General features: G+C 35.5%; 1 protein-coding gene across 1 annotated transcript; it reads right to left on the bottom strand.

The window, feature by feature from the left end:
* Window positions 1–21454: 21454 nt before the first annotated feature.
* Window positions 21455–25952, bottom strand: LOC108216935 (uncharacterized). Its single transcript, XM_017389795.2, has 6 exons — window positions 25532–25952; window positions 24879–25337; window positions 24494–24746; window positions 23352–24370; window positions 22207–22717; window positions 21455–22115 (listed from the first exon to the last, which is right to left on the bottom strand). The coding sequence occupies exons 1-6, from the start codon at window positions 25950–25952 to the stop codon at window positions 21455–21457; spliced, it is 3324 nt and encodes a 1107-aa protein (XP_017245284.2).
* Window positions 25953–26582: the final 630 nt, after the last annotated feature.

The raw sequence follows: 26582 nt of genomic DNA, 5'->3' as shown, positions 1-26582 counted from the left end.
TCACAGTAAATTGTGAGATTTGATTGAAAACATAGCAGAAACTAAAATAACTTATAATAATAAGTTCCAAGGAAATAAGAACAATTCCCCGTCGTGGACTTTATCAAGTGAGATTGACAGTTGATGCAGTGCCATTGGTGCAGGTGGATGATGATGGCTGCAATATTAGAAAAAGCAGTAGAAAATATAAGTATGGAATAACCAAATTAGATTTCATTTATAATCTCGTATAACACTTTAGAACTGCTTGCCTGTGCTTCAAGGCTTTCAATGGAATGGGGGATGGTAGTCTGTTGTTGCTGATAGGGTTCCATAAGAAATCCTTCCATTATGTCAGTAACTAAATAGAATTCGGATTTCTTGATGATGTTGTCCATCTGGACTTTGAGCTTCAGAGTGTAGTCCTTTCCAATGAGATTGTTTAGGATAGTTGGAAAATTCTCATCATTGTTTACCTAATATTTAGAAACATTAATCATCGATTCGATTAAGTTATAAAGAATCTAAATATAATTCTGCAACTATCATGTTAGGTCCTATAAATTCACTATACAATCTGATATAGTGATCACAATCTGTAACACCGTAAGACAATATAAGAGCTTGAAAGCAGTAAACTCTTATTCACAAAGCTTAAATGGTTACAAAAACTCTCTCAGTGATTTATAATGTATCACTAAGAGCTGCTAGGGTTCTGTAAAATATACTCGATAACTCAACTCATATAGAGTAACCCTAATCTGTGTTTATATAGACACAGTTACAAAATCAATCTCTGATTTGATATCCTATAAATCAGCTATGAATTCTATCAATCAAAGATTGCTCCAGTTTTCTGTTTAGTTTCCATAGTCAGCAAATCACTCCTCAGCTTCTATCCTTCCTTGAAGTATATCCGCTTCTGAGCTCTTTCCACGTGTAAACTCTGTTGAGTCTTGACTATGTAAACTCTGATCAGACTTTATCAAACTCTGTCAGACTTTATCAAACTCTGTCAGACTTTACTAAACTCTGATCAGCTTCCATATTAAACTCTGATGATTCCTGTTCTAAAACAAACTTTAAGAACATTAGTAATCATCAATTATATCTAACAATCTCCCCCAACTTGTGCATGAATAAGTTATGTGCAAGTTAACAGATAATTGATGATGTCAAAACATTTAAGTCAAATGCAACAGAGTTTAACTATATAACAGAAAACTTTTAAAACTTACAGATACTTTACTCCTTAGCTGCATAGATTCCATTTGCTGTCTTTAGATACTCTCTGAGGAGTTCTTTCTCAGCTTCTTCAAGCACTGCAATCATTTGTCTCTTGATCTCTCTCAGCTCTGGATCTGAAACTCCAGTTTGATAAATTGCAGCTCTGAGATCATAAATCTTGTTCTTCTTCAAGTCCCTATCCAGCCTGATATTGTAAGCTTTATCAGACTCTTCATTAAATGCAAGAGTTCTGATTCCACCTATTGTTTCAATCTTTGCTGAATTTTTCTTCATCTCCACCAGCTGTCCTTTATGATTGAGATATTTAGGAATGAAAAGTCCAGCATTTTTGTTTCCTGTAATCCCCATCTTTCTTCTGATTTGATCTTTTAGCAGGTTGGAGATGTGTTGTCCTGACTTGTTCTTTACTTGAAATATGTATGATACATATCTCAATTCTTCCCAGTGTTTAGCATATAGATCTGCTTCAAGTACTCTAAACACTGTTCCATCAGACATGAAGTAGATAAGGATATTATCTCCTCTGTCATTTTTTACCAACTGGACTGAATCAAGTTTGTCCATTCTGTCTTGCAATACTCCAATCTTGGGAGCACAGAGAGATGAGGGGTCATCTGGTCTTGATCCTATACTCTGATCAAATTTTTCATACTTGGATCCCAGCCCTCCTTTATCTCTTCCTGCCTTTTGATGAGAAAATGGTTTAATTGAGCCTTTTTCAAAACTTATTTCAGTCATCAGAGTAGGCTTTGCAAATCCAGCCAGTGGAGTAGTTGTTGGTTTGAACACAGCTTGAGCTTTGTCAGAGACTGTGTCTTTCTTTGCTTCCTTATTGACTTGAGCTGTGTCAGAGGTCAATCTTTCTTTTTGAGGTTCTGCAACATGAGCTTTGTCAGAGATTGCAGCTTCTGTTTTCTTTTCCTTCACAACTTGATCCTTGTCAGAGGTTGTAGGCTTCTTCTTTTCCCAGCCTTTCTCCAGATTTTCATCTACTTTGCTTTTACCCTTGGAGGTGTATTCATCTTCAGAGTATACCTTTTTGACTGGTAAACTCTGATCAGCAACAGTAGATTCCTTGATCAGTATTCCTTTTTCTTTTGGCTTGGTAGTTGACTTTGCAGGCTTTTGGATCTTTCCAGAGTTTATGGCTTCAATATGTTCCTTTTTCAGCTCAGCTTCCTCTGCAGCAATCAACTCCAAATCCAAATTTGCTTCTGGATTTTCTTGTTCAAAAACCAATCTAGCAAGCTCTTCATCAGTCATGGGTTTGTCTGATCCAGTCACTGGTCTTTGATTAGATCCAGATGTGATGTTGTGAGTTGGACCAGACTTTGTGCTTTGCTTAGATTGTTTCTGACTGTCAGAGTTTGAAACTCTTCCACCAGTCCCTGCTTGAAATCTCTTGTGCTTGGTGAAATCATCAATATCATCATCATCATCCTTCTTCTTCCTCTTCAGAGTTTGAGTAGTAGACTTGCATTTGACTTGAGCTACTCTCTCCCCCTTTTTGACATCATCCTCATCAGGAATCAGTATGGATGTGATCAGAGAAAGTGAAGTTTGGATGGCTTCAAGCTGTTTGGACATCTTCTCTTGATTTGATTCAATCATGGTCATCCGTTTGTCCAGAGATTCATTAGCAGTTACCAGCTTCTGTACATTCTCTTTCATAGGATTGATGGTCCTCTTCTTTTCCAGTTCATTTGTCTCCTTGACTTTTGCCACCTCTGTTCTTAGACCATCTATTGATTTAGATGTCTGGGCATGAGCAGGATGAAATGTTTTCAGATATAGAATTGTGCCCTTGAGGCTTGACATAACATCAGAGTTTGTAATTTTCTTTTCTGCCATAGATAAGAACTCTTCAGCTTTAGGTGTTTCCAAGGAATGCTGGTGACTCAACCAGAGTTTATCCCATACTTCATTTGGAGGATCAACTTGAAGATCCCTGGGAAGTGGCTCAGAGTCTGTGTTCAGAGTTTGTAGCCTGGCATTGTACTGGCTAGTAGACTCCCACTTTTGTTGAGTCAGAGGAACTTCATCATTTTCATCCTTGCTTGTATCTGAACTGTCATCATCATCAGTATCAGCATCAGAGTTTGCTTTGTCAGTTTCAGGATCAGCAACTTTCTCCACAGTATCTTGAGCAGATGTTCCTTTAGCTTCAGACTGTGATTTGATAGACTCTGCACCAGTCTGAGCAAGAGTCTGTAGAGCTTCCATAGCTACCCTGTCAGATGCATCAACTACATCAGACCTGTAGTTGTCTGGAGCTGTATCATGAACTATGGCACCCTCTGGAATTTTCATTGGAGAAGTAGGAATTGGAGTAGAGGGTCCATGATCAGATACTGGAGTATGAAGATCAGACATATTTGCTCCAGCTTCAGATGTTATAGGTTCCTTGCAAACAATTTCTTCATCTACCTCAGATGAAGTTGCAGATGCTGTAGGAGATGTCAGAGGAACAGCTGTGATAGGAAGCACCATCAGAGCTTGAGAATTTGCAGCTACTGTAGTTGATGGTGTCTGTTCTTCCTCAACTGTGAAGTCTGTTATTTCAGTGATTGGAACTTTTGCCCTTGCAGGCTTTTGAGCCCTTCTTTTGAATCGAGCTGGCTTTTGAGGACTGACTTGAACAGGTTCAGAGACTGTTGTAGGAGTAGGTTCAGAGTTTGCAACTTGTGCAGTTTCTAGATCATCATATTCATATGCTGCAACAAGTCTTCTTCTTTTCTTCTGCTTTGGAGGAGAAGCAGCTTCATTGTGGACATTATCAGAGTTTGCAGCATCAGAGTTTGCTGGTTTATCAGACTTTGTCTTTAGAACTTGTGTATCAACAGAGGTTCTGGTTTTGGTTGTAGAGGGTTGGTCATCAGACTTTGTAGATTTGGATGGTTTTGTAGTTGATGATCTTGGTTTTCTGGAAGTCTTGCAGGAGCGGTGAGAGCGGTACCGATGACACTTTGTGCCAAGAATCGCTGAAAGGGATGATAATCCCTTGGGGCTTCAGCAGTGTCAAGGATGGCTGCATAGTTATTAGGAACGAATTCAACACCTGCCAAGATAAAAGCTGTAGTGGCCATTAGAACAGAGATTATGAAAAGAAGATGTTTGAGGAAATGTGTAGACGAAGATTCGAATTTTAGAGAACAGAGTGTAAGAGTTTTGTTTAGAAGGTGAATGTAGAGAGTAAGTGTAAAATTGAATAATAAGCAATAAAATCTGATCTGAAAAACTCTTCAGATTTTGTTGAACTGAGCACGCATGGGCTTTTTGTTCAATCAGACACCTGTCAAAATGTAACTGGTAGATGAGTGTTAGTGGGATGGAGAAACGAGAGTAATAATCATGAGTGCAGTAAAACATGCGCAGTAATAAATGCTGATTACACGTTCTCCTATTAAAATGTTTTGCATGTAAACCCACTAATAATACATCCGTTTGAAACACATTCTCTTCACATTCTCTGAATATTTGAAAAAAAATCAAGATCAAATCTCTCGAATTTTTTTTAAACTCTGAGATTTAAGACAAAGAAAATAAATTTCTGCGAACCTCAGAATAAAGACATAATTTTCAGAATATTCATCAATAAATCAGAGTTTGTTCTGAAATCCATAGCTCAATAATGTGCTTGTGAAATGTGTGTGGTCATGTTAAATCAGAGAATATAAAATTTCACAATTTCGTAATTATAAGGTAGACTTTGAATAATTTATTCAAACTCTCAAAACTTAGACTAGGACATACTCTGAAGATAATCAATAAAATAATCTACCCCCTTTTTTTTTTTTTTTTTTTTTTTTATCAGGACGCTTCTCAGTGTGAGTGAGGCACGACCTTTAAATATACTATTGCATTAGTATTTCTCCAGTAATCAGAGATTGTGACTGGTCACCATAGATTATAAAATCTTAGCAATTACTTAATACCAGCAAATGTTTGGTTCTTCCCAGTCACTGTCATATTAACATCTAAGATCTCAAAGGAGTACCATGCTTATTTTTCAGGGGGTTTTGTCTCAGGTAATAAAAACATCAGAGTTTATAATCACTGTCTAGTATATGAGAGAAAATTTAAATTAATCAGTCTCACTTATAATTAAGATATGTGAAGTAGTAGAGTCTCAATGATATCAGCATGCATAGTGTGAACTAGTGTAGCACAAAATTGAGATTAGGATTAAGGAACTTAGCTGAGATTCATGATTACTCATTCAGAACATGCTTCATGGTATCTTCATAGGTGTTTTGTCTCAGAGAAGATAAAAAAAATGAGATCACTTATCAAGATTCAGAGTTGTAGAAGCATCAGAGAATATTATCAGAGAATGTTATCAGAGTAAAGCAAACAGAGTATATTATCAGAGAATGTCATCAGATTTTATCAATCAGAGTATATCATGGCAGATGTGTGAGTAATACATATGGTAAATTTGACAAGTTAAATTTTAAAGATCTAACCAATATGTTTACTCAGTTCCTGATATCATTCCTAGCTCATTCACCAGCCTAGTAAAAGTTGCTTCACTTAATGGCTTGGTGAAAATGTCTGCTAGCTGCTGTTCAGTAGGAACAAAGTGAAGTTCAATGGTTCCTTCCTCCACATGCTCCCTTATAAAATGATATCTTATACTGATGTGCTTTGTCAGAGAATGTTGAACTGGATTTCCTGTCATAGCAATAGCACTTTGGTTATCACAATAAATAGGAATTTTAGAGAAGGATAACCCATAGTCCAACAGTTGATTCTTCATCCAAAGAATTTGAGCACAACAGCTGCCTGCAGCAATATACTCTGATTCTGCTGTTGATGTTGAGATGGACTTCTGCTTCTTACTGTACCAAGAAACTAGTCTTCCACCCAGAAATTGACAACTCCCACTTGTGCTTTTCCTGTCAATTTTGCAACCTGCAAAATCTGCATCAGAGTATCCAATAAGACTAAAATCTGATTCTCTAGGGTACCATAGTCCCAATGATGTGGTTCCCTTGAGATATCTGAATATCCTCTTTACTGCAATTAGATGAGGTTCTCTTGGATCTGCCTGAAATCTTGCACATAGACATGTGGCATACATAATGTCTGGTCTACTTGCAGTCAGATAAAGCAATGATCCAATCATTCCTCTATAGTTTGTGATATCCACTGATGCACCAGTATCTTTGTCTAGTTTTGTTGCTGTTGCCATAGGAGTAGTTGCAGCAGAACTGTCTTGCATACCAAATTTCTTTAAAAGATTTCTGGTATACTTGGCTTGATTTATAAAAATCCCATCTTCAGTCTGTTCAACTTGTAAACCCAGAAAATAACTGAGTTCCCCCATCATGCTCATTTGGTACCTAGACTGCATGAGCTTGGCAAATCTTTGACAGAGTTTAGCATTAGTGGAGCCAAAAATAATGTCATCAACATAGATTTGAACTAAAAGCAGATCATTGCCATGATTCAAATAAAACAGAGTTTTATCTATGGTACCTCTAGTAAATCCACTTTCAAGAAGAAATTGAGCTAGAGTTTCATACCATGCCCTTGGAGCCTGCTTTAGTCCATAAAGTGCTTTGTCCAACCTGTAGACATAGTCTGGATGTTTTGGATCCACAAAACCTGGAGGTTGTTCAACATATACCTCTTCATCCAGTTTCCCATTTAGAAAAGCACTTTTGACATCCATCTGAAATACTTTGAATTTCTTGTGTGCAGCATAGGCCAGAAAGATTCTAATTGCCTCCAATCTTGCAACTGGAGCAAATGTCTCATCATAATCAATACCTTCCTGTTGTGAATACCCTTTTGCCACAAGCCTTGCTTTATTCCTTGTAATGACACCCTCACTGTCAGTTTTGTTTCTAAACACCCATTTTGCACCAACTATGGATCTGTCTTTAGGTCTTGGTACTAGGGTCCAGACTTTATTTCTTTCAAATTCATTTAACTCTTCTTGCATTGCTTGAATCCAATCAGGATCTTGAAGAGCTTCCTCCACCTTTTTGGGTTCTGTTTGTGACAGAAAGCAATGATGTAAACATTCATTTGCTGTAGCTGTCCTTGTTTGCACACCTGCTTCTGGATTTCCAATTATTAAATCAGGTGTGTGAGATTTTGTCCACTTCCTAGCATGTGGAAGTTGACCATTTTCATCATTGGATCCTCCCCCTTGATCCATGCTCTCTTGATTCTGTTGATTATTCTCTGTAGCTCCCCCTGTATTTGTGCTATCAGAGTTTGAATCAGTATTCTCTGATGAGTTTGAGTCAGCATTCTCTGAGGAATCTTGGGTAGAGTCTGAAACATTCTGATGCTCCCCCTCAGCAAGTGCTCCATCATCATGAACTTGTAAATTTTCATCAGAGTTTGCTGTATCTTTTTCACAGTCAGAGTTTGACTGCTCATCAGAGTTTATCGAATCAGAGAATATTTCTTCATTTTCAAAATGCAGTTCTTCATGATCATCCATATCAGTTAAGCCCATGATTTTCTTGTCATCAAATGACACATGTATGGATTCCATGATCACCTTGGTTCTTAGATTGTAGACTCTGAAGGCCTTTGTTATCAGAGGATAACCTACAAAGATGCCTTCATCAGCTTTTAGATCAAACTTGGTAAGTTGTTCTGGATGAGTCTTCAAGACAAAGCATTTGCACCCAAATATATGAAAATACTTCAGATTTGGCTTCTTTTTCTTCACCATCTCATATGGGGTCTTGCCATGCCTATTAATCAAGGTTGCATTTTGAGTGAAACAAGCTGTTTGAACAGCTTCTGCCCAGAAATAAGTAGGCAATTTAGCCTCATCAAGCATAGTTCTGGCAGCTTCTATAAGAGTCCTGTTTTTCCTTTCAACTACACCATTTTGCTGTGGTGTACCAGGTGCAGAGAATTGTTGCACTACACCTCTTTCTTTGCAGAACTCTTCCATTGTTGAATTTCTGAACTCAGTTCCATTATCACTTCTAATGATTTTCACTTTGTCTTCAGATCCATGGTCCAGTTGTGTCACATGATCCATCAGATGCAAGGCTGTTTCATCTTTAGAGTGAAGAAAATATACCCAAGTGTATCTGGTATACTCATCAACAATGACAAGAGCATATTTCTTCCTTGCAATGGATGGTACATTAACTGGTCCAAATAGATCAACATGTAGAAGATGATATGGTTTCTTTATTGAGAATTCAGTCTTACTCTTGAAGGATGTCTTTCTCTGCTTGGCCTTTTGACATGAATCACATAATCCATCAGATGTAAGTAGTGATTCAGGGAGTCCTCTCACAAGCTTTTTCTTTATAAGCTCATTTATGGAGTTGAAGTTTAGGTGTGAGAGCTTCTTATGCCACTTCCAACTTTCTTCTGCAGAGATCCTTGTAGACAAGCAGATTGCTTTTCCTTCAGAGTTTGTAGGCAAGTGGATTTCATAAATATTCCCATGTCTGTGAGCGATCACTGCCACTTTGCCTGTTGACTTGCTTACTATCTCACTGTGTTCTTCATAGAAATCAACATGATATCCTCTGTCACAGATTTGACTGACAGAGAGTAAATTGTGTTTTAGCCCTTGAACAAGAGCTACATTTGATATGATGACATTTCCAAGATTGATGTTGCCATATCCCAGAGTCCTTCCTATGTTGCCATCTCCATAAGAAACACTTGGGCCAGCCTTCTCCACAAACTCTGACAGCAGGGACTTATTTCCAGTCATGTGTCCTGAACATCCACTGTCCAAGACTAGAATATTCTTCCTGTTGCCCTGCAATCACAAAGACCACTAATTGTTAGTTTTAAGGACCCAGACTTGCTTGGATCCCTTGGCCTTATTAAGTTTGTTAGCTTTTGCAGCGGTATTATTATCAGAGTTTGAGCTAACAGACTTTGCAACAGAGTTTGTACTAGAAACAGATTTTGTACTTGCAGAGCTTTTATTAAACTTCTTCAAAGAAGGTTTCAATTGATAATAATCATAATACAAACTATGATATTCTTTGCAAGTATAAATAGAATGCCATAAACTACCACAATGAAAACATGGATCTTGTGGTTTATATCTAATACTACTTTTTCTAACTCCAGACTTTGTAGGTAAAGAGTTAATGTCCTTGTTCTTCCTGCAAAAATTAGCAAGATGATTAGTATTACCACAGTTATGGCATGTCTTCCTAGGTGCATTTGGAACAGGCATGTAGTTATTACTCTTGTCTATTCCAATCTTGCCATTTCTGTTCTTCCTAGGCTCCTTGTTTTTGTCATCAGACTTTACTTCTTTAAGCTTGTGTTTAAGCTGTTTCTGAGTCATCAGTCCTATGTTAACCTGTTTGGGCTTATCAGATTTTAAATTTTTGTTAATCTCTGATTTTGGTCTACTCTGTTTAGACTTAGAGGATTCAACAACAAATTTGATAGGTTTAACCTTAGGTTTTTGATTTTTAACAAACTCTGTTTTTGATGACTCAGCTTCAGAGTTATCAGTGTAACCTAGTCCCTTCTTCCAGTTTCCACTACCTAAGATATCCTGAGTAGTTTTGCCTGAATTAGTCCATGTTTTAATAATTTCCCTTTCCTTAGCAAGTTCTGATTGAAGAGATGCATACCTCTTTAATAATTCATCTTTGACAATGACAGCATCATCTCTTTCTTTCTGAACTTCCAACATCTGAACTAATTCTTTTTCTAGATAATCATTCCTTTTCTTTACACTTAGAGTTTCAGATTTTAATCTTTCATTTTCTAAAGTCTGATCTCTAAAGCTGGTATGCAAAGTTTTAAGAAACAATCTTAACTCAGTTATATCTTCAGTATCAAAGGCAAGAGTAGAATGAGGTACCTTAGCAGGAGATTCAGAGTTGTTGTCAGTGTTTGCCATCAGAGCATAATTGACTTCTTCTTCTGAATCAGAAGTATCTGTCCAGTTTCCTTTCTTGGTGATAAAGGCCTTTTCTTTTTCCTTCTTGGCTTTCTTGCATTCAGATGCAAAGTGTCCCTTTTCACCACAGTTGAAACAGGTATACTTGTCAGCTTTTCCAGCTTTTCCTTCTTTGCCCTCATTCTTCTTAAAGTTCTTCTTGTCATAAACTCTGTCAGAGTTTCTGTCTTTCCTTGAAAAACTTTTTCCTTTGTTGAACTTTTTGTAGGCCAATTTCTTGAAGCTTTTCACCATCAATGCTGCTAACTGCATCATCTCATCATCACTTTCTTCAGAGTCTGAGGGAACATCAGAGTTTGAGTCATCAGAGTTTGATGACTCAATGTCAGACTTTGTGACATGAGCTTTTCCTTTGCTCTTAGCAGCTTCTTCTTGAACTTTCAGAGCAACAGACTTTGATTTTCCTCCATGACGTTTGCTCCTTTGCTCCATTTCAAGTTCATGAGTCTTCAGTCTTCCATAAACATCATCAAGAGACATTTCTCCAAGATCAAGATTGTCTCTTATTGTGGTGACTTTCAAATCCCATTTTTCAGGAAGAGCCAGAAGGAATTTGAGATTTGAGTCTTCAAGATCATATTCCTTGTCCACCAGAGATAAGTCATTCAACAGTTTGACAAATCTGTCATACAGATCTGTCAAAGACTCACCAGATTTTGAGTCAAAGTGCTCATACTCCTGTGTAAGGATTGTTTTTCTGTTTTTCTTAATGGCCTGAGTTCCTTGACATCTGGTTTCCAGAGCATCCCAGATTTGTTTAGCAGTTTTGCACCCAATTACCCTATTAGACATTGCATTGTCAAGGGCACTGTGCAAAAGGTGTTTCACCTTTGAGTCTTTACTAATTGACAGGATGTCCTCAGGGGTATAATCTTTCTTTTCTTTTGGAACCATCTTCTGAGGTTCATCAGCAAGCCCAACAGAGAGCTTGGTGGGCATATGTGGTCCATCAAAGATCCTGTCAAGATATTCTGGATCAACAGAGTCTAAGAATATTATCATTCTCTCTTTCCAGACTGGATATTCAGATGCCTTAAGGATTGGAACTCTAAAGGATGAAGCTTGTGATTTTTCAGACATGATTGTGTTTAAGATCTCACTGTAGTAATCTTAACAGAGCTGGCTCTGATACCACTTGTTAGGTCCTATAAATTCACTATACAATCTGATATAGTGATCACAATCTGTAACACCGTAAGACAATATAAGAGCTTGAAAGCAGTAAACTCTTATTCACAAAGCTTAAATGGTTACAAAAACTCTCTCAGTGATTTATAATGTATCACTAAGAGCTGCTAGGGTTCTGTAAAATATACTCGATAACTCAACTCATATAGAGTAACCCTAATCTGTGTTTATATAGACACAGTTACAAAATCAATCTCTGATTTGATATCCTATAAATCAGCTATGAATTCTATCAATCAAAGATTGCTCCAGTTTTCTGTTTAGTTTCCATAGTCAGCAAATCACTCCTCAGCTTCTATCCTTCCTTGAAGTATATCCGCTTCTGAGCTCTTTCCACGTGTAAACTCTGTTGAGTCTTGACTATGTAAACTCTGATCAGACTTTATCAAACTCTGTCAGACTTTATCAAACTCTGTCAGACTTTACTAAACTCTGATCAGCTTCCATATTAAACTCTGATGATTCCTGTTCTAAAACAAACTTTAAGAACATTAGTAATCATCAATTATATCTAACATATCACCTCAGCAGTAATCTCATAGACTGTTGTAGCCAACAATTTCTTCACTTCTCGCTCTTCCAGTATAATGAGGATGGATCCGGTTTCATCAGAAGCAATTGCATACAACTCGAACCTGAATTAATTTGTAGTATCAGCTTTATTAAATATATAAATATATTTGGACATTAGGGCTAGAGATTTATGTGGTCTTACATGTTATCAACATAGGGAACAATCCTTTGGCATCCTGTGCACGTATCCTGGTTCTCTATTTTCACAGTTTTTGCATAGCAGGATGTGCATGTTGGTTGGAACCATGTCTTGACTTGCTGGAAATTTGTAAGTTTCACTTGACAAAAGATTTGTCTCTGTATTCATGAAAGTGTAACTTGTTTAAAATTTATGGATGAGATTTTTACTGTTTAAAAATATTTGTCATATTATGAAAATTTGCTTTTACCTCGGCATGATGAACACCTAGCTTGGGTATGTTTTCACATTTATAAAACCTCATCATTCCTCTGTTTTCTGTTGAAACACTCTTTGTTGATATCTTCTTCTCTGCTAAGCTGTTACAGGAAGAGTGTTTAGATTTGTTGCAAGTAAAGCATATGGTTTATCTCTTCGCATGCATTAATTTAGATAGTAGTGAATGCAAGGTGATTAAACCACTTACAGTTTCCTCAGTTCATTGACACTTCGGTGATTGCAGTTGATGTAGAAATTTGTAGCACCCACATTTGTCAAAATCACTTGCTCTAGTACACAACATGACCAACACATCTTTTAATATATGTCAAGATTTCTTTAATATGAGATCTAATGCTGGGAGACATACCTGACCATGTGGTCACCCTGGCACAACCAATAATCAGAATAATAGAAAACTCTCGAGCTTCTTTGATACTTTCAGAGAAGTACCTTGCAAAGTCATCCCAGAAAGTAACCCTAACACTTGCTCTTCAAGTGGTAGATATGCAGCGCAGAAAGAAAATCATTATGTGTTGTTCTTTGGAAATCAGTTTATGAATATATAATGATATTTCTTTAAATTACCTTCCATCACTTAGTTCGAAAATAATCTGTGATTGTATGACACCGTTTCGATTTTGTATTTTGCGAATAGGGTCATGGTCCTCCAAGATTCCAACAACATCTACACAATATTTAAAAACCATGTATGAGGGATGAATATTCGGAAAGAAATGACTACTAAGAAATTAGTTTCAGATAGAGTGTTGAAAGATTTAGTTTTTCTGTACCAGTTAAGTATGTGTTCTGCTTGGACAGAGTTTCAAGCTCGGCTATCTCATAGAAATCAAAGCAACAATTTTCGACTTTAACCACATTTTCTTCAAGATGAATCAATTCAGTTTCCTCGTTAAAGACAATTTGATAATTCGAACGAAGACACCTGAACTTATCTTCATTAGTGTACATTTTAACAGTGAAATTTTTCAGCAGATAGAGATTTCCAAGTTGAATAAGGGGCTCAAACTCGTCGGCCAAGGTGTATGGCACCCAAGCATGGATCCTGGCTCGCTGAAGTAATTTGTATATATAAATTAGACAATGCAAAAAGTTGATGAGAATAAGTTTAAGAAAATGTAGATTCTATTCTACTTACTTTGTGATCAAGCAGCAGAAGGTTGAAACCTTTGAAAGGCTCTCCAGTTTTTCGATAACCTCTCCACAGGTTAAGAACTCGGGTTGAAATTATCCAATCGGAATTGGTAGTTTTTAGACCACTAAAACTATCATACTTTCGAGTTGCCGTTGTTTCGTATGAGTATAGACTAAGTGATGGATGCTTGTCATGTATTAAGATGTATATATATAGAGGCTTGAATTGGAGATGCAAATAGACTAAATAATAAAAAAAATATTCATGACAGATATTATCAAATATCAAACAGGATAATGCTCTGTAATGACTTCTTCGAAATGCAGCTGGATTTTACAATCAAGTAGCAATAGTACTGTCACAACAATATTACATTTCAGGCTTACATAAAATCAGGCAACCAAAAGGATTATCATTTAATACACAAATGTAGATACCATCTACACCAATAAGGTTTGTTCAAGAGTTGCATCAAAATAGGTGGTATCATTACATCCATAGTTAAATGTAGATGCCAAATGTTTTCCAGACAACATTCATTAAACAGAAAACTAATAAAAGCAAGCCACAGCAAAAGAAAGTCTCCAGGCATAGTCCTCCAATCTACCAAAAGAAAATTAGGTTTCAAGGTTCCACCATTCAGAAGAGGCACGACCATCAGACCTAAGTGTGAGAAAATTTATTAACAAAATATATGAATTATCCGCAAAAGCAAGAACCACAATATTGCAGTATTCGATTATCACCTTATCTGTCTTCTGAATTTTGAATTTTCCAATAGGGACATCATCTTCCAATTCATACTGAACATCATTTTTCTTCTCGTTCCTCCTTTATTTGTTTGTTGAGTTTGCTGTAGGCGGGCTACTTTTAGTAGACAGGCTGCATGGAATTTCCTATAGTATTTTTAAAAAATTTGTACCCAGAATTAGTTTGTAACTGGAATATACCATGCAGAATGTATTTAGTAAGACAAATTATTGAAATTATACAGATGCAGTAATGTTGTCACAGTTCTGAACGATTGGTGCCTTTGCAGGATTAACCACTGGATCCTTGGCCGGAGTCACCAGTGCTTCATTAGTGGGGCTGTGGTTTCCTAACACTTCAATAGGATCAGAAATGTCGGTAGCTGTGTATATGTTGCTGATTTTGTTAACATTCCTCTCACTTATAGTTAATGTAATGACGTAATCTTTTTTTTCGAAATTCTTCAGCAAAGTAGGGAATTTATTCTCATCTCCAACCTGATCAATGAATCATCCAATTTATCAGAATTCAAATTTAAAAATTTAAATAAGACACAGTTTTCCCTACATGGGCAACATAAGCATATACAGACTTACTTCATCTTCTAATTCGAAGGCATTCTTTCCTATGATTCGTTGGATTTCATCATCAGGAAAGACTATGGCAATGAGCCCAGTAGTATCATTGCAAAGTGTAGCAATCCGGAACCTGAAAAAATTGGAAATTTACTATGGAATATTAAGTTAAAAAACAATGAACAAAACAATTAGTAAAGCAAATAAAAGATGATGTTTATTATTCACAAATCTATTTATTCACAGAAGGAAACATTTTTTAATCAATATAACCTTTTGTCCGGAAATGGGACATTCCTAGAACAGAGGACACATCGATATCGTCCATCAACGGTTGTTACCTCAACTCCACATGTACTACAAACATTGTCATACCAATTACTCTTCTCATCAACCTTCTTAACAGTAATCTGGCACCTTACTTTTTTCTGCGTTAAAATTCAAAGTACCAAAGCTTTAATCTCAATAATCTACAAAACATTGGCACTAAAAGGGCTATAAATGAAGTATTTAAACACATAACTCAAAAGTATACCTCAATAAAATCCTTGGTTAATTTTTTTATATCTTCAACTGAAATTAGTGGAGGGGTATGGTCCAGCAAAGGTTCATCAGTATTCACACAGTATGCAGGATCAGTCATTCTGAGCAACATATGCATTCAATGGAACATAAAAAAAAATCAGAACACTTTCTTATCTAATGGGGTCACAATATTTGGACTTTTAAATACCTTTTAAACAGTTTTGTGACACTGTGATGTTTTGCATTAAGGTAGAACCTAGTAGCCGGATAGTTGTTGAGGCATATAGTTCCTGAAGTTGAATCGTGAGAATTGTTCGAAGAACATTAGTAAGAAAACTAACATACTTGTTAAGGTGTTCTTCACAGATGAGATTAAGTAAACCGAGAATACCTTCGTGTTCGTTAACCTTGGCACTTGATATTATTACTGAAATGTCAGCATCTTTGATTTCTTTCACAGATTTCTCAAATTGAACAGCCAAATCACCGAAAAAGGTAACATTGATATATGACCTGATTCAATAATAGAAAACATTTAGTCTAAATCTTTTTAAGGAAGCACATACTAATTCAGTATTATATTTGATTGAGAGATCCAAATTTTAGGAGATTATCACCTCTCATCTGAAATCCTAAAGCGGATATGAACTTTCTTCTCATCCTCTTTGGAGTGAACAGTTTCGATATTTTTGTCTTCCAGTTTACCAACAGTATCTACGTAAGGATTAATTAATTAAATGGACTGAGATTGATATCATAAACATTATTTCCATAATGATTTAAGCAATTTTTTGTTACTTTACCAATCAAGAAGCGAGTATCATTAAGCAGAGTCCTTGCATCAGCAATTAGAAATAGATCAAAAGCATAAGGAGCTATGTTGGTGATGTTATCAACTTCTGGAACCAACTGTGTGTGATTTGCAAAGTAAATGTGCTTTCCAAATCTAACTGCCCTATTTTTTTCCTCAGTGCCGTAGTCTCTAACATGAAAATTTGACAGTGTGTAGATGACCCCTTCTTTAAGGATATCATCAAAGAAGACACTAATCTTTGCACTGACAAAAGCATGAATCCTCCAGTTCTAAGCCAAAAAAACATATTTATAAATGAATTACAGAGCACAGACCAAGAACATTTAAGAGTGAAATAAGTATCAGAGCTGGTACCGAATCATCGATGAAAATCACATTTAAACCTCGAAATTCTTGGGTTTGTCTATTTATCCCTTTCCAGACAGCTTGAGCTCGAACACGCAAGGTCCATTCAGTTCTTTCGCTATGAAGCTGCTGCACCTTATCATATTTGTTGAAGATTGATACCTCTTGCATCCTGTCAAAGTCAGTAGCGAGCAGTTAAGTATGTATTTAATTTGGTTGTAAGAAGTTGGGTGAGAGAACTACTTACTTGTACTTGTACTTGTATAAGTTGCTATGTGTTGGTCTCAGATCCGGAGCATGAATTGAATTATATACAGACGGGAAGTCCCCAAAAAAAGGATTCTGGTCAACATAAATGTGTGGTTGAAACTGTTTAGAGAGAATCCAATGTTGGTGTTATCTAATTTTTATTACATGTTGGAATATTCGATAGGTATCTGGCTCAGGAGAGCGGGAAAACAAATACAGACAAAAACATAAAAGTTGAATGAAATAATAAACCGCCAAAACACTTAACCATTTCACATCTAAGTGGTATTCACGTAATATATACAACTAAACTAATCTTTATTTAAAAAATCAGGAAAATTTAATATAACACGTAGCTCACTGAATTTTGTATTGGTCAAATTTGAAAATAAATATTAAGATGTTTTAATCATGCCTCAGAAAATATAGACCTGTTCAAAAAAAATATAATAGCAAGAACCCAACGATAAAATAAATTTTTTGGAGCTGTATATCTTATTGTTTGGACATAATACTCCAAAAGAACCCAACAGTAATTAATAAGAAAGATAAAGAATGTTTAACAAATGTAAATTATCACTATAATAGGAGTCGTGATTTTGAATTTAGTACAACAGAAATAATAGGTAGAAGAAACTATTTGGATCTTTATATGTTACAAATAGACATAAAAATGATACAGAGCACAACAGAAATTGATATATAAGAAGTGGAACCTCCCACAACTTTAATTTATCAATATAACAGCATCGGTAAATATGTTTTAACATTTTGAAAAATCTAATTGGAGATATTTGTGGAAACAGTACAATAACTTAATATAAAAACCTTGTTTTAACATAAATATCAACTTGTCCACAAAAGCTTCCAAAAGTAATTGTAAAATCAAAGGTTTATAGCTGTATATGTTTTAAAAAACAACATAAAAGCGGAAGAGAACACGACAATAACTTATAAGGAAGACAAAAAATGTCCCATAATTGTAAGATATCAATCTAACAGGAGTCATAGAAATTTTTTATATTCACATTTTCAAATATGAAACGGTTGTAGGAATGGGATCATTGGGTCTTCTTATAAATAGATAGGTCGATAATTTAAAAAAGAATACAATAATTTAATAAAAAACTTGTTTTAATCTAAATATCAACTTGTCCACAAAAGCTTCCAAACATAATAGCAAAATCAAATGTTTGTAACTGTATATGTTTTGAAAAACAACATAAAACCGGAGGAGAACACGACAATAACTTATAAGGAACATAAAGAATGTCCCATAATTATAACATCCAAAAGTAATTGTAAAATCAAAGGTTTATAGCTGTATATGTTTTAAAAAACAACATAAAAGCGGAAGAGAACACGACAATAACTTATAAGGAAGACAAAAAATGTCCCATAATTGTAAAATATCAATCTAACAGGAGTCATAGAAATTTTTTATATTCACATTTTCAAATATGAAACGGTTGTAGGAATGGGATCATTGGGTCTTCTTATAAATAGATAGGTCGATAATTTAAAAAAGAATACAATAATTTAATAAAAAAAACTTGTTTTAATCTAAATATCAACTTGTCCACAAAAGCTTCCAAACATAATAGCAAAATCAAATGTTTGTAACTGTATATGTTTTGAAAAACAACATAAAACCGGAGGAGAACACGACAATAACTTATAAGGAACATAAAGAATGTCCCATAATTATAACATATCAATATAACGTGAGTCATAAATGTATTTATATTAACATTTTGAAATATGAAACTGGAGATAAATCTAAATTAATAAAACAAATGCCTATAAAAAGCTGAAATATGTTACATCGACATGTCCAAAGAAGAGTAAAGTTGAATATCTATTACTCTACTTTGGAAATATGGCAACTATTAAGCATGAAATATGTTTTATCGACATGTCCAAAGAAGCTTACAAAAAAAAAAGGAAAATAAAATTTCAGGAGTTGTATATTTTACAAAATGTTTTAAGAACCGCAAAACAGGACGACACTAACTGATAAGGAATATAAAGAATGACCCAGAATTATAATGTATCAAAATAAAAATAGTCTTAAATATATAGTGACATTTCCAAAAATTAAACTGGAGAGAAAATATTGAACTTGTTTTAAGCATGCTGCATTAAATATCGACTTATCCAACAGATGTTCCAAACCTTCCAAATAATAACATAAAAGCTTCCAAATACAGAATTCTAATTATATCGACCAATCCCAAAAAGCTTCCAAATAATAACAAAAAATAAGAAAAGCTTCCCGATGTCAAACTAAAAAACTTGTCTTAACTGTTTTTGTATCTAAATAGTAATGATGATTAAGATAATTAAAAATTCCAATTTTTTAAGAACACAAAATTTAATACGAATAAGAATAAATATATTTTTTCCTTTTATTTGAGATATCTACTATGGTTGAGCAGTCTCATTCAACCTAATAAATAAGGTTACAATGTTAATCTTGCTCTGTATTTCAAAATAAAGTCTGCAAGTAACAGGCGTTTAGCAGTTTGTTATAAACAGATAATGAAGACAAAAAATTAAAGTCTTACTCTACTTAAAGCAACTGTGAAGTGTTTTTTATATCGCCATATCATATACTTTCACTTTTCTGTGTGCAGGCGTATGCTGAAGGTAGCTCTGTAATGCATAAACTTCTTTCGTTTTTTGGTTTTTTCTACTAATCTGAAAACTTTGACTTCAATTTGAAACTGTTGCAGGAATGGAATCATCAGGTCTTGTGGCAAAGAAGTTTTGTAAAAGATTGAATCAAACAGACACGGCATCCAATGTACTGATAAAAATCCCAATTATCTTAATGTGAAACTATATGTTGACATATGTATATTTAAAAAGGCCTTCAGTTAATTAGCTATTGTAATGTTACAGAGTCTTCCTCGTGAATTCTGTGCTAAATATGGTCATCTACTCCAAAGCACAGTGGATCTGAAATTGAGAAATGGTTATGTGATACCAGTTGAATTTGATATGAGCAAAGGAATATTGAATGGTGTACTATGTTTTTTCAAGTACTTAGAACTGAAAGGGGATGAGTGGTTATTGTTTCAGTACTTTGGGCGTTATTACATCAATGTTTATGTAATAGGTAGCAACTGCTCAGAAGTTAATTATCCTTATATAGTTGACCTATTCAAAGAATGCATTCCACAATTAGGTGAGTAGTTTAGTTTAATAGCATGAAAAAAAAAGGCACGGTATGATGACTTCGTTCTTGATGTTTAAATTTATAACTTGTTATAGTGACTATTGGGAACGGAGGTTGGAGGTTTATGTGCTTAATTCAGAAGAGAGGAAGTGTTCCTGATGAAGTTGTAAGTAATTTAAGTTGTATTATTTAAATTTAGTAACTTTAGTCAACTTTATATATTTATAGATGTAATGGGAGATGTACCAACTGATGTTTCGATAAGTATTTTATAGAATCCTCCGTTAGCATTCTTGGATCGTTGTGGACGGTTTATCCCCGAACGTATAACATATCTGTTCAGTAATGGGATGAAAATGAAGGGAGCTTTTTGTCATCACTCGCAAAAATTGAGGGGACTGGCATCTATGTTTGATATAGCAGGACATAAGGGATTCAGTCCATATGTTGTTGTTTGCATTTGATGGGAAATCACAAATCCAAGTATCTGCTTTCGCTGAAGATCTTTATGAGATTATCTTCCCTGGAACACCCCTATCAGTTGGTACATGTGCATGTTTTTTTTTTCTTTTTGTATCTAATTTTGACCACATTGGATTTTTGCAGACTGCTTCTTACGATAATCTTTTGTTATTATGTTTGACAGGGGATAATTCCCAACCCCCAACATTGTGGAAATATTAGTTTTTTTGAAATAATTGTGGAAGAGAAACACATGTCACCCGATTGTTACATTGTTGTGAGTAAAATCTGATCTGCATTTTGATATATTAATGAATATATAATAGTTTTGAATTAAGTTTTTTGTTTTGTAGGAAATTTCAAATGAGTATAGAAAGCTGTGTAACATGTGGGACAATATCCAAACAATCAATGTTTACTGTGGAGAAGGCTGTTGGATACTTGATATTCGCAAGCGTGACAATCACTACTATTCTACGATCGTAGATGGATGGCAGATTATGCGTGATTGTCTGCATCTTGATGTTGGAGATAAACTTGTTTTTGAGTGTCCAAAACAATCCCCTGACCAATTCAGTTTGAGAGTGCTAAAGAATCATGTTTAATTTTCTTTTAGAACTCATTATATTAGATTTTATGTTAATGATTTAATATAAGTTAGATCTAATTGGATGCTCTGTAAAAAGTGGGTTTTCAATTTGCAAGATTCTATATTTCGATTTCTGTTCATGTTTGTTTTTTGTAATGCATGGTTTATTACTATTGTAGACAGTGTTATTGATAACTTTTAGTGGAGATTCTGCGTTCAATTGGGTAAGGTAAGAAATTCATGCATCAAGGTTTTAGGCAGCAAAACAGAAAAAAACGAAACAAAAATAGTGACATCCATTCCTATCTTCAAACATGATAGCACCAAATATGTTGTTACCAAAAAGGATCCATAATCCTTTTCTCAAGAGTACACAAAAAAAAGATATAACACATTGATAAGGTTGTATTCAGAGTACTGTTTATGCTAGGAGCATCTACTCAATTCCTGAAACCTCCAAAAATCACCAGATAGCTCAAAAAAAGTTGTATCAAAGCTTAGACTTTGGGCAAGTTGTAAAATACCTCCTTGTACACTATATTCTGGGTTATATTTGTCGGTGCACCTGTGTTTGCATCGATGAAAAGTCTCAGACCAGATGGAGATGTCACCCTACTAACGGCTACATATATTTGACCATGTGTGAATGCTGGCTTTGGTAGAAATAAACCAACTCTTTCAAGAGATTGGCCTTGAGATTCGTTAATAGTCATTGAGTAGCAGATTTGCAAAGGCATCTGTTTCCTTATAAGCTTAAATGGGAGTTTTGTCTCGGTTGGATAAAGCTCCATCCTCGGAATAAAGTGTCTACTCCCAACGAATGCACCACAGATTACTTCGCACTCAACACGATGTTTCAAACATTTGGTGACCATCATCCTTGTTCCATTGCAAAGTCCGAGAGTTTGGTTTAAATTTCGCATAAGCATCACAGCGACACCAACCTTCAAATCCATTTGATGTGGTGGAAGCCCTGGGATATTATAAGAATTCAAATACTCTGGTGGAAACGCAAAATTCAAATCTGAAGCAGTCCCCCCAAAATCTTCAGCTTTATCCACAATGTAGTAGGATTTTGTGTCACCTGGAATAGTACCAACAATTACAGAGTTCGGGTGGCCTACAGTTTGGTTTGTTGGAGTCAAAATCGCTCGCTCACTAAGATAAGAAGGACTCTTAAAATGAATTGGGAAATCAGGAAAAGTCCATTTTATCTCTAAGTGATCTGTCAAGGCATTCGAAAGCATACCGGTGCTGCATGGGAGCCTCGTCCCATATGATAAGGCTGGTATTTTTTATAAGCTCTGCAATATCCGAATTGTGAGATATTGAGCAACATGAATCTTCATCCAGGACAATAGGAATCTTGAATCTAGAATGGGCTGTCCTCCCACCAGGCATTAAAGTAGCAGCGATCCCAGAAGATGCAACTGGCAAGACAATCTTCCCCATTGATCTGAGTTTGTATATTAGAGTTTTCCACACGTAGGTCTTTCCACACCCACCACTTCCATAAACAAAGAACAAACGACCTTCGCCGTTTTGAACAGAATTGTATACAGCGTTGTACACCTCAAGCTGCTCTGTATTCAAGTTAGGGAAAAGCTTGTTGAACTCTTCTTCCATTTCTTGAACATCATAGCTTGTCTCATCCTTTATCAAGTTATCAGCTCCTCTGTGAAGAAATGAAGATGGAGGCTGCGGCAGCTGAGCAAACTGTTGTAGTGACTTCCCAATAGATCTGAGTAATTTATCAATTTCTGGAATACACAACAAATGACAATAGTGTTAAAAGACCATATGTTCCATTCTATAGCTTATGAGATGGACATATAACATAATATGACCTATTAGTAATGTTTGTGGTGCACTAATATGCTCATTTGATGGATCAGATCAACTTCAAAGTTAATTTGTGATTGGAGGTTTAGATTTTTACGGTAATTAGCTAATTTCAGCAAGCATCAAAATTGTTAAAGTCATTTTCTAAATTAATGACTGTTGAATATAAATTTATTGTTCATAGAACATTCCAGAAATATAATAACACCTATAAAAATGAAATCTAAAAATAACATGTGAACATTGGGTACTAAATTCATGAATATAATTATCATATAAATAATTAAAGTGACAAAATGCACAGCAACATGACGAAGGACGTCTAGGAGTGACCAAAAAATCTGGAATACACAGCAACATGACAGTAGTGTGAAATGCTGTGAAATGTGGGTTATTAGGTATGTCAGTGCAAAGATTAAAAGGTCTGGTCCAAAAAGTTATAGCTTATCAGGTAGACGGCAACTATAATATGAATATATTAGAAATGTGTGTGTTGCACTAATATGATCATGTGACTGTAATCAGAAAAAAGCAAGAGGAAATCTTCTGGACCTGCTAGGACATAAAATTGAAGTTGTTTGTCGCTTATAGACACATGCTTATTGACATCTTCCTTCCGATGACGCATGACAATGTCATCACTCATGCTCTTCCAGTACTTTTTCCAAAGAGAAGATAAGTCAGTGACCTGGCAATTGACCATTATATGGACAAAAAGCTCACGGATTTGTCCTGGAAACCCACAATTTGAACATTCCTGAAGAAGCTCGTTCCATTCATTATCGTCTTCCAGGAAACCATATTTATGACACGCTTCTTTAAATGTATTGCAACAAACACCATCAACAGTTTTGAGATGGTTGAATGATGTTGGTCCCCTGACCTTTGTGAGCAATAAGCGCAAGTACCAAATTTCCCCAGAAGTATGGTGAGTGAATAGCAGCCTGCCTAATTGGGTGCCTTTCTTACGTACCGTCCAAATTGAGTCAGATTCATTCCAAACATAGTACCTTGGAATTTCATCATAAGTGAATTTCCTTGCATTGATGTCCTTCTGGTTCAGTTGGAAGAAAGCCTCCAGTTGACTTTGTTTAAATTTCTCCCTTTGCACAACCTTGTGAAGTTCCTCGCCTTCTCTAAATGTACAATTACGTTTGCCTGGTAAGTGAAAGGATAGTCGAAGAACAGAGATAGATCGATAATGGATGTCAAATCCAAATATCCTGTAGGTTGCCTCAGCACCGCATATGTAACGTCCATCAAAATAGGTCTGGATCTCATCTCTGGGAACATCTGCAGAAGTAGACTGAGCCTCATTTGTTTTGTTCGAAATCTCAACTGTAGCACGGTCATGACCTTTGAGACAATATTTAAACAGGTATTTAAGGCTACGTGCATGACAGCAAATCTCCACGTTCATGTGACATTGGTACTTCACCAGTAGATCGCGGTTGTATGGAACTACATATTGATTGTCAAGCTCATGATTTCCTTTCTTCACTGTGATCCCTGTATTACGGCGCTTGTAAACAGGAAACCCCGATTGATCAAACATAGTTTGAGAGCAATACCTACAACATGTTAATGATCTAGTTAGTAAGTTCTGTCTTTTTGGATGGATGCCTTTGCAAGTCTGAAATTTGCAAGCTGAGATATAAGTGTCATCAGGAAAAAAAACATTGAATTAAACATACTTTTTAGGGAAGTGTTTACTACACTTCATGTCCTTCATGCAAGGAGACTTGGTATTGAGCAAACCACAGGGACCGTGCATCATGTGTCTGGCTACAGCTTTATAACCAATAGGATCTTTATCTGGATCGGGAATTTCAGCCGATACAAAGCTGTCCACATTTGCATTCAGTTTTTTCTTTGAATTTGTATCCAACCAAATGAGCATGTGGACATGAGGCAAACCACGCTTTTGAAACTCAACAACATACATGACTGTTTCATTACAAATGAAAATTATCAAATTTTGACAAATAAAGAAATTATCAGCAGATAACAGCTGCTCAGATTATAATCCACAATAATAATAATATAATTATATCTTAAGGGAAAAAAATTATAACTCACTTGCAGCACATTTTCCAAAATAGCCCTTGTCCTTTATATCGTCAACAATTTGATCAAGTTTAAGCTTGAAAACACGCGCAGTAACATCAGGAGAGTCGACAGGTAAGCAGCCTGGCATGTTTTTCATCATGTGAATAATTTCATCCCACAAAGGATTAGTAGTCATGGTCAAGAAAATGTCCGGGTGTCCAATATGCCTACAGACTGCAAGGGCATCTTGAAAGCACTGTTGCATATATCTTCGAGAACCAAGAAAGCTGGCAAGCAGTATAAAACCTTTACCCACATTAGTTGTGCTACCTTCACCCATGCTAAGACTTTTTTTGATATTTGTGTAGAGGTCATTGCGAAGAGTGGTTTGATGAGTTCGATACCACCACAAACGGGCTTGTTCAATAGCCGAAAAAGAATCAACAACATATTGTTGAAATAGTCTGCCACCAAGCCTTGGAGTATTCCCTATTTGTTCAAAAATGAGAAGACAACATTAATATAACTATATTTTTATTATAACAAACAGTATAGCACAATAATGGTTTTGATGTGAGTAGATTAAAATATCATTTATATGAATTAAGGACATAAGTAATGCACCTCATTATGCCGGACTTGTAATCGATAAGAGTAATACTCCTTCATGGTGACCCTCGTACGTTTCTTTCCTGCGTTGTTCTTGGTCTTCTCATAAGGAATATCATCTGAGTATCCATCCTCACCTCTTGGAAAAAGCAATGGGTATTGTAAAGCCATTAATTTAGGATGCATATCACTTATACGTTGAAGTCCATGCTTAATACTGTGAATGATAATATCCCTCTCACCACAGGTATCTTCCAGATCACCCACCATGATAGCACCAACTTCATTGGAAGGACCAATAAAATTCTCACGACCACTATCAGCACGTGATATTTTCATGACAATTTTCAGATCCTGCACAGCATCTTCTTTGAACCTATCACGTGCCATACGAAAAAAAGGAACTAACTCATTTGTCGAATCCAACATATCTAACAAACCACGAGCAGCAGCAGCCTCCACAGGTTCCCCATTATTTACCTTTACCCATTTCATCCTATTTTCAACCTCATTTTCAGTGTCATAAATATATAATTGACAAAATTTGGGATCCTTTCCTTCATTAGGTATGAGGGTCCCAAAAACATGATGATTTTGCCCATTAAATCTATAAATGTTAGGTCCCGATACGATTGTATAAGGGGGGGTTGAATACAATCGTCACAAAATTCGCGCGGAATAAATCTGATTTAAATAAAACAGGATAATCAGATTTTAATTAATTAAATAAACAAGGTTCAAGTAAAAAGTTATTTAAACTTGAAAGTCGTTATTAAATTAATTAAGGTTCAGTTTTAATGTCCACTAAATATTTTAGAATAAATTTGACAGGAAGTATTCTAATTTAGGGATTAAAACAACCGAATGATCAAAGCACAGGAAACTGTGGATTTAACGAATAGCAAGTTACAAACAACTTGAAAGTTTACAAGGCAATGAACATTTACAAATGAAGGAGGTGAGGCCATATTTATAGGCAACACCTTGAACTTGTATGACAAAGGTAGGCATGACAACTCTAGGAAGCTTTATGACAATCTAAACAAGTGCTATGACAAAAGGTATGACAATTAGAAGCATTGTCATGGCACAAGTGAGAAGGTATGACAATCTAAGAGAAGGTAT

The sequence above is a fragment of the Daucus carota genome, chromosome 4 (assembly GCF_001625215.2).
Source record: "Daucus carota subsp. sativus chromosome 4, DH1 v3.0, whole genome shotgun sequence".
Classification (NCBI taxonomy): domain Eukaryota; kingdom Viridiplantae; phylum Streptophyta; class Magnoliopsida; order Apiales; family Apiaceae; genus Daucus; species Daucus carota.
The sequence above is the reverse complement of the archived record's forward strand: the minus strand, read 5'-3'. Positions and strand labels throughout refer to the sequence as shown.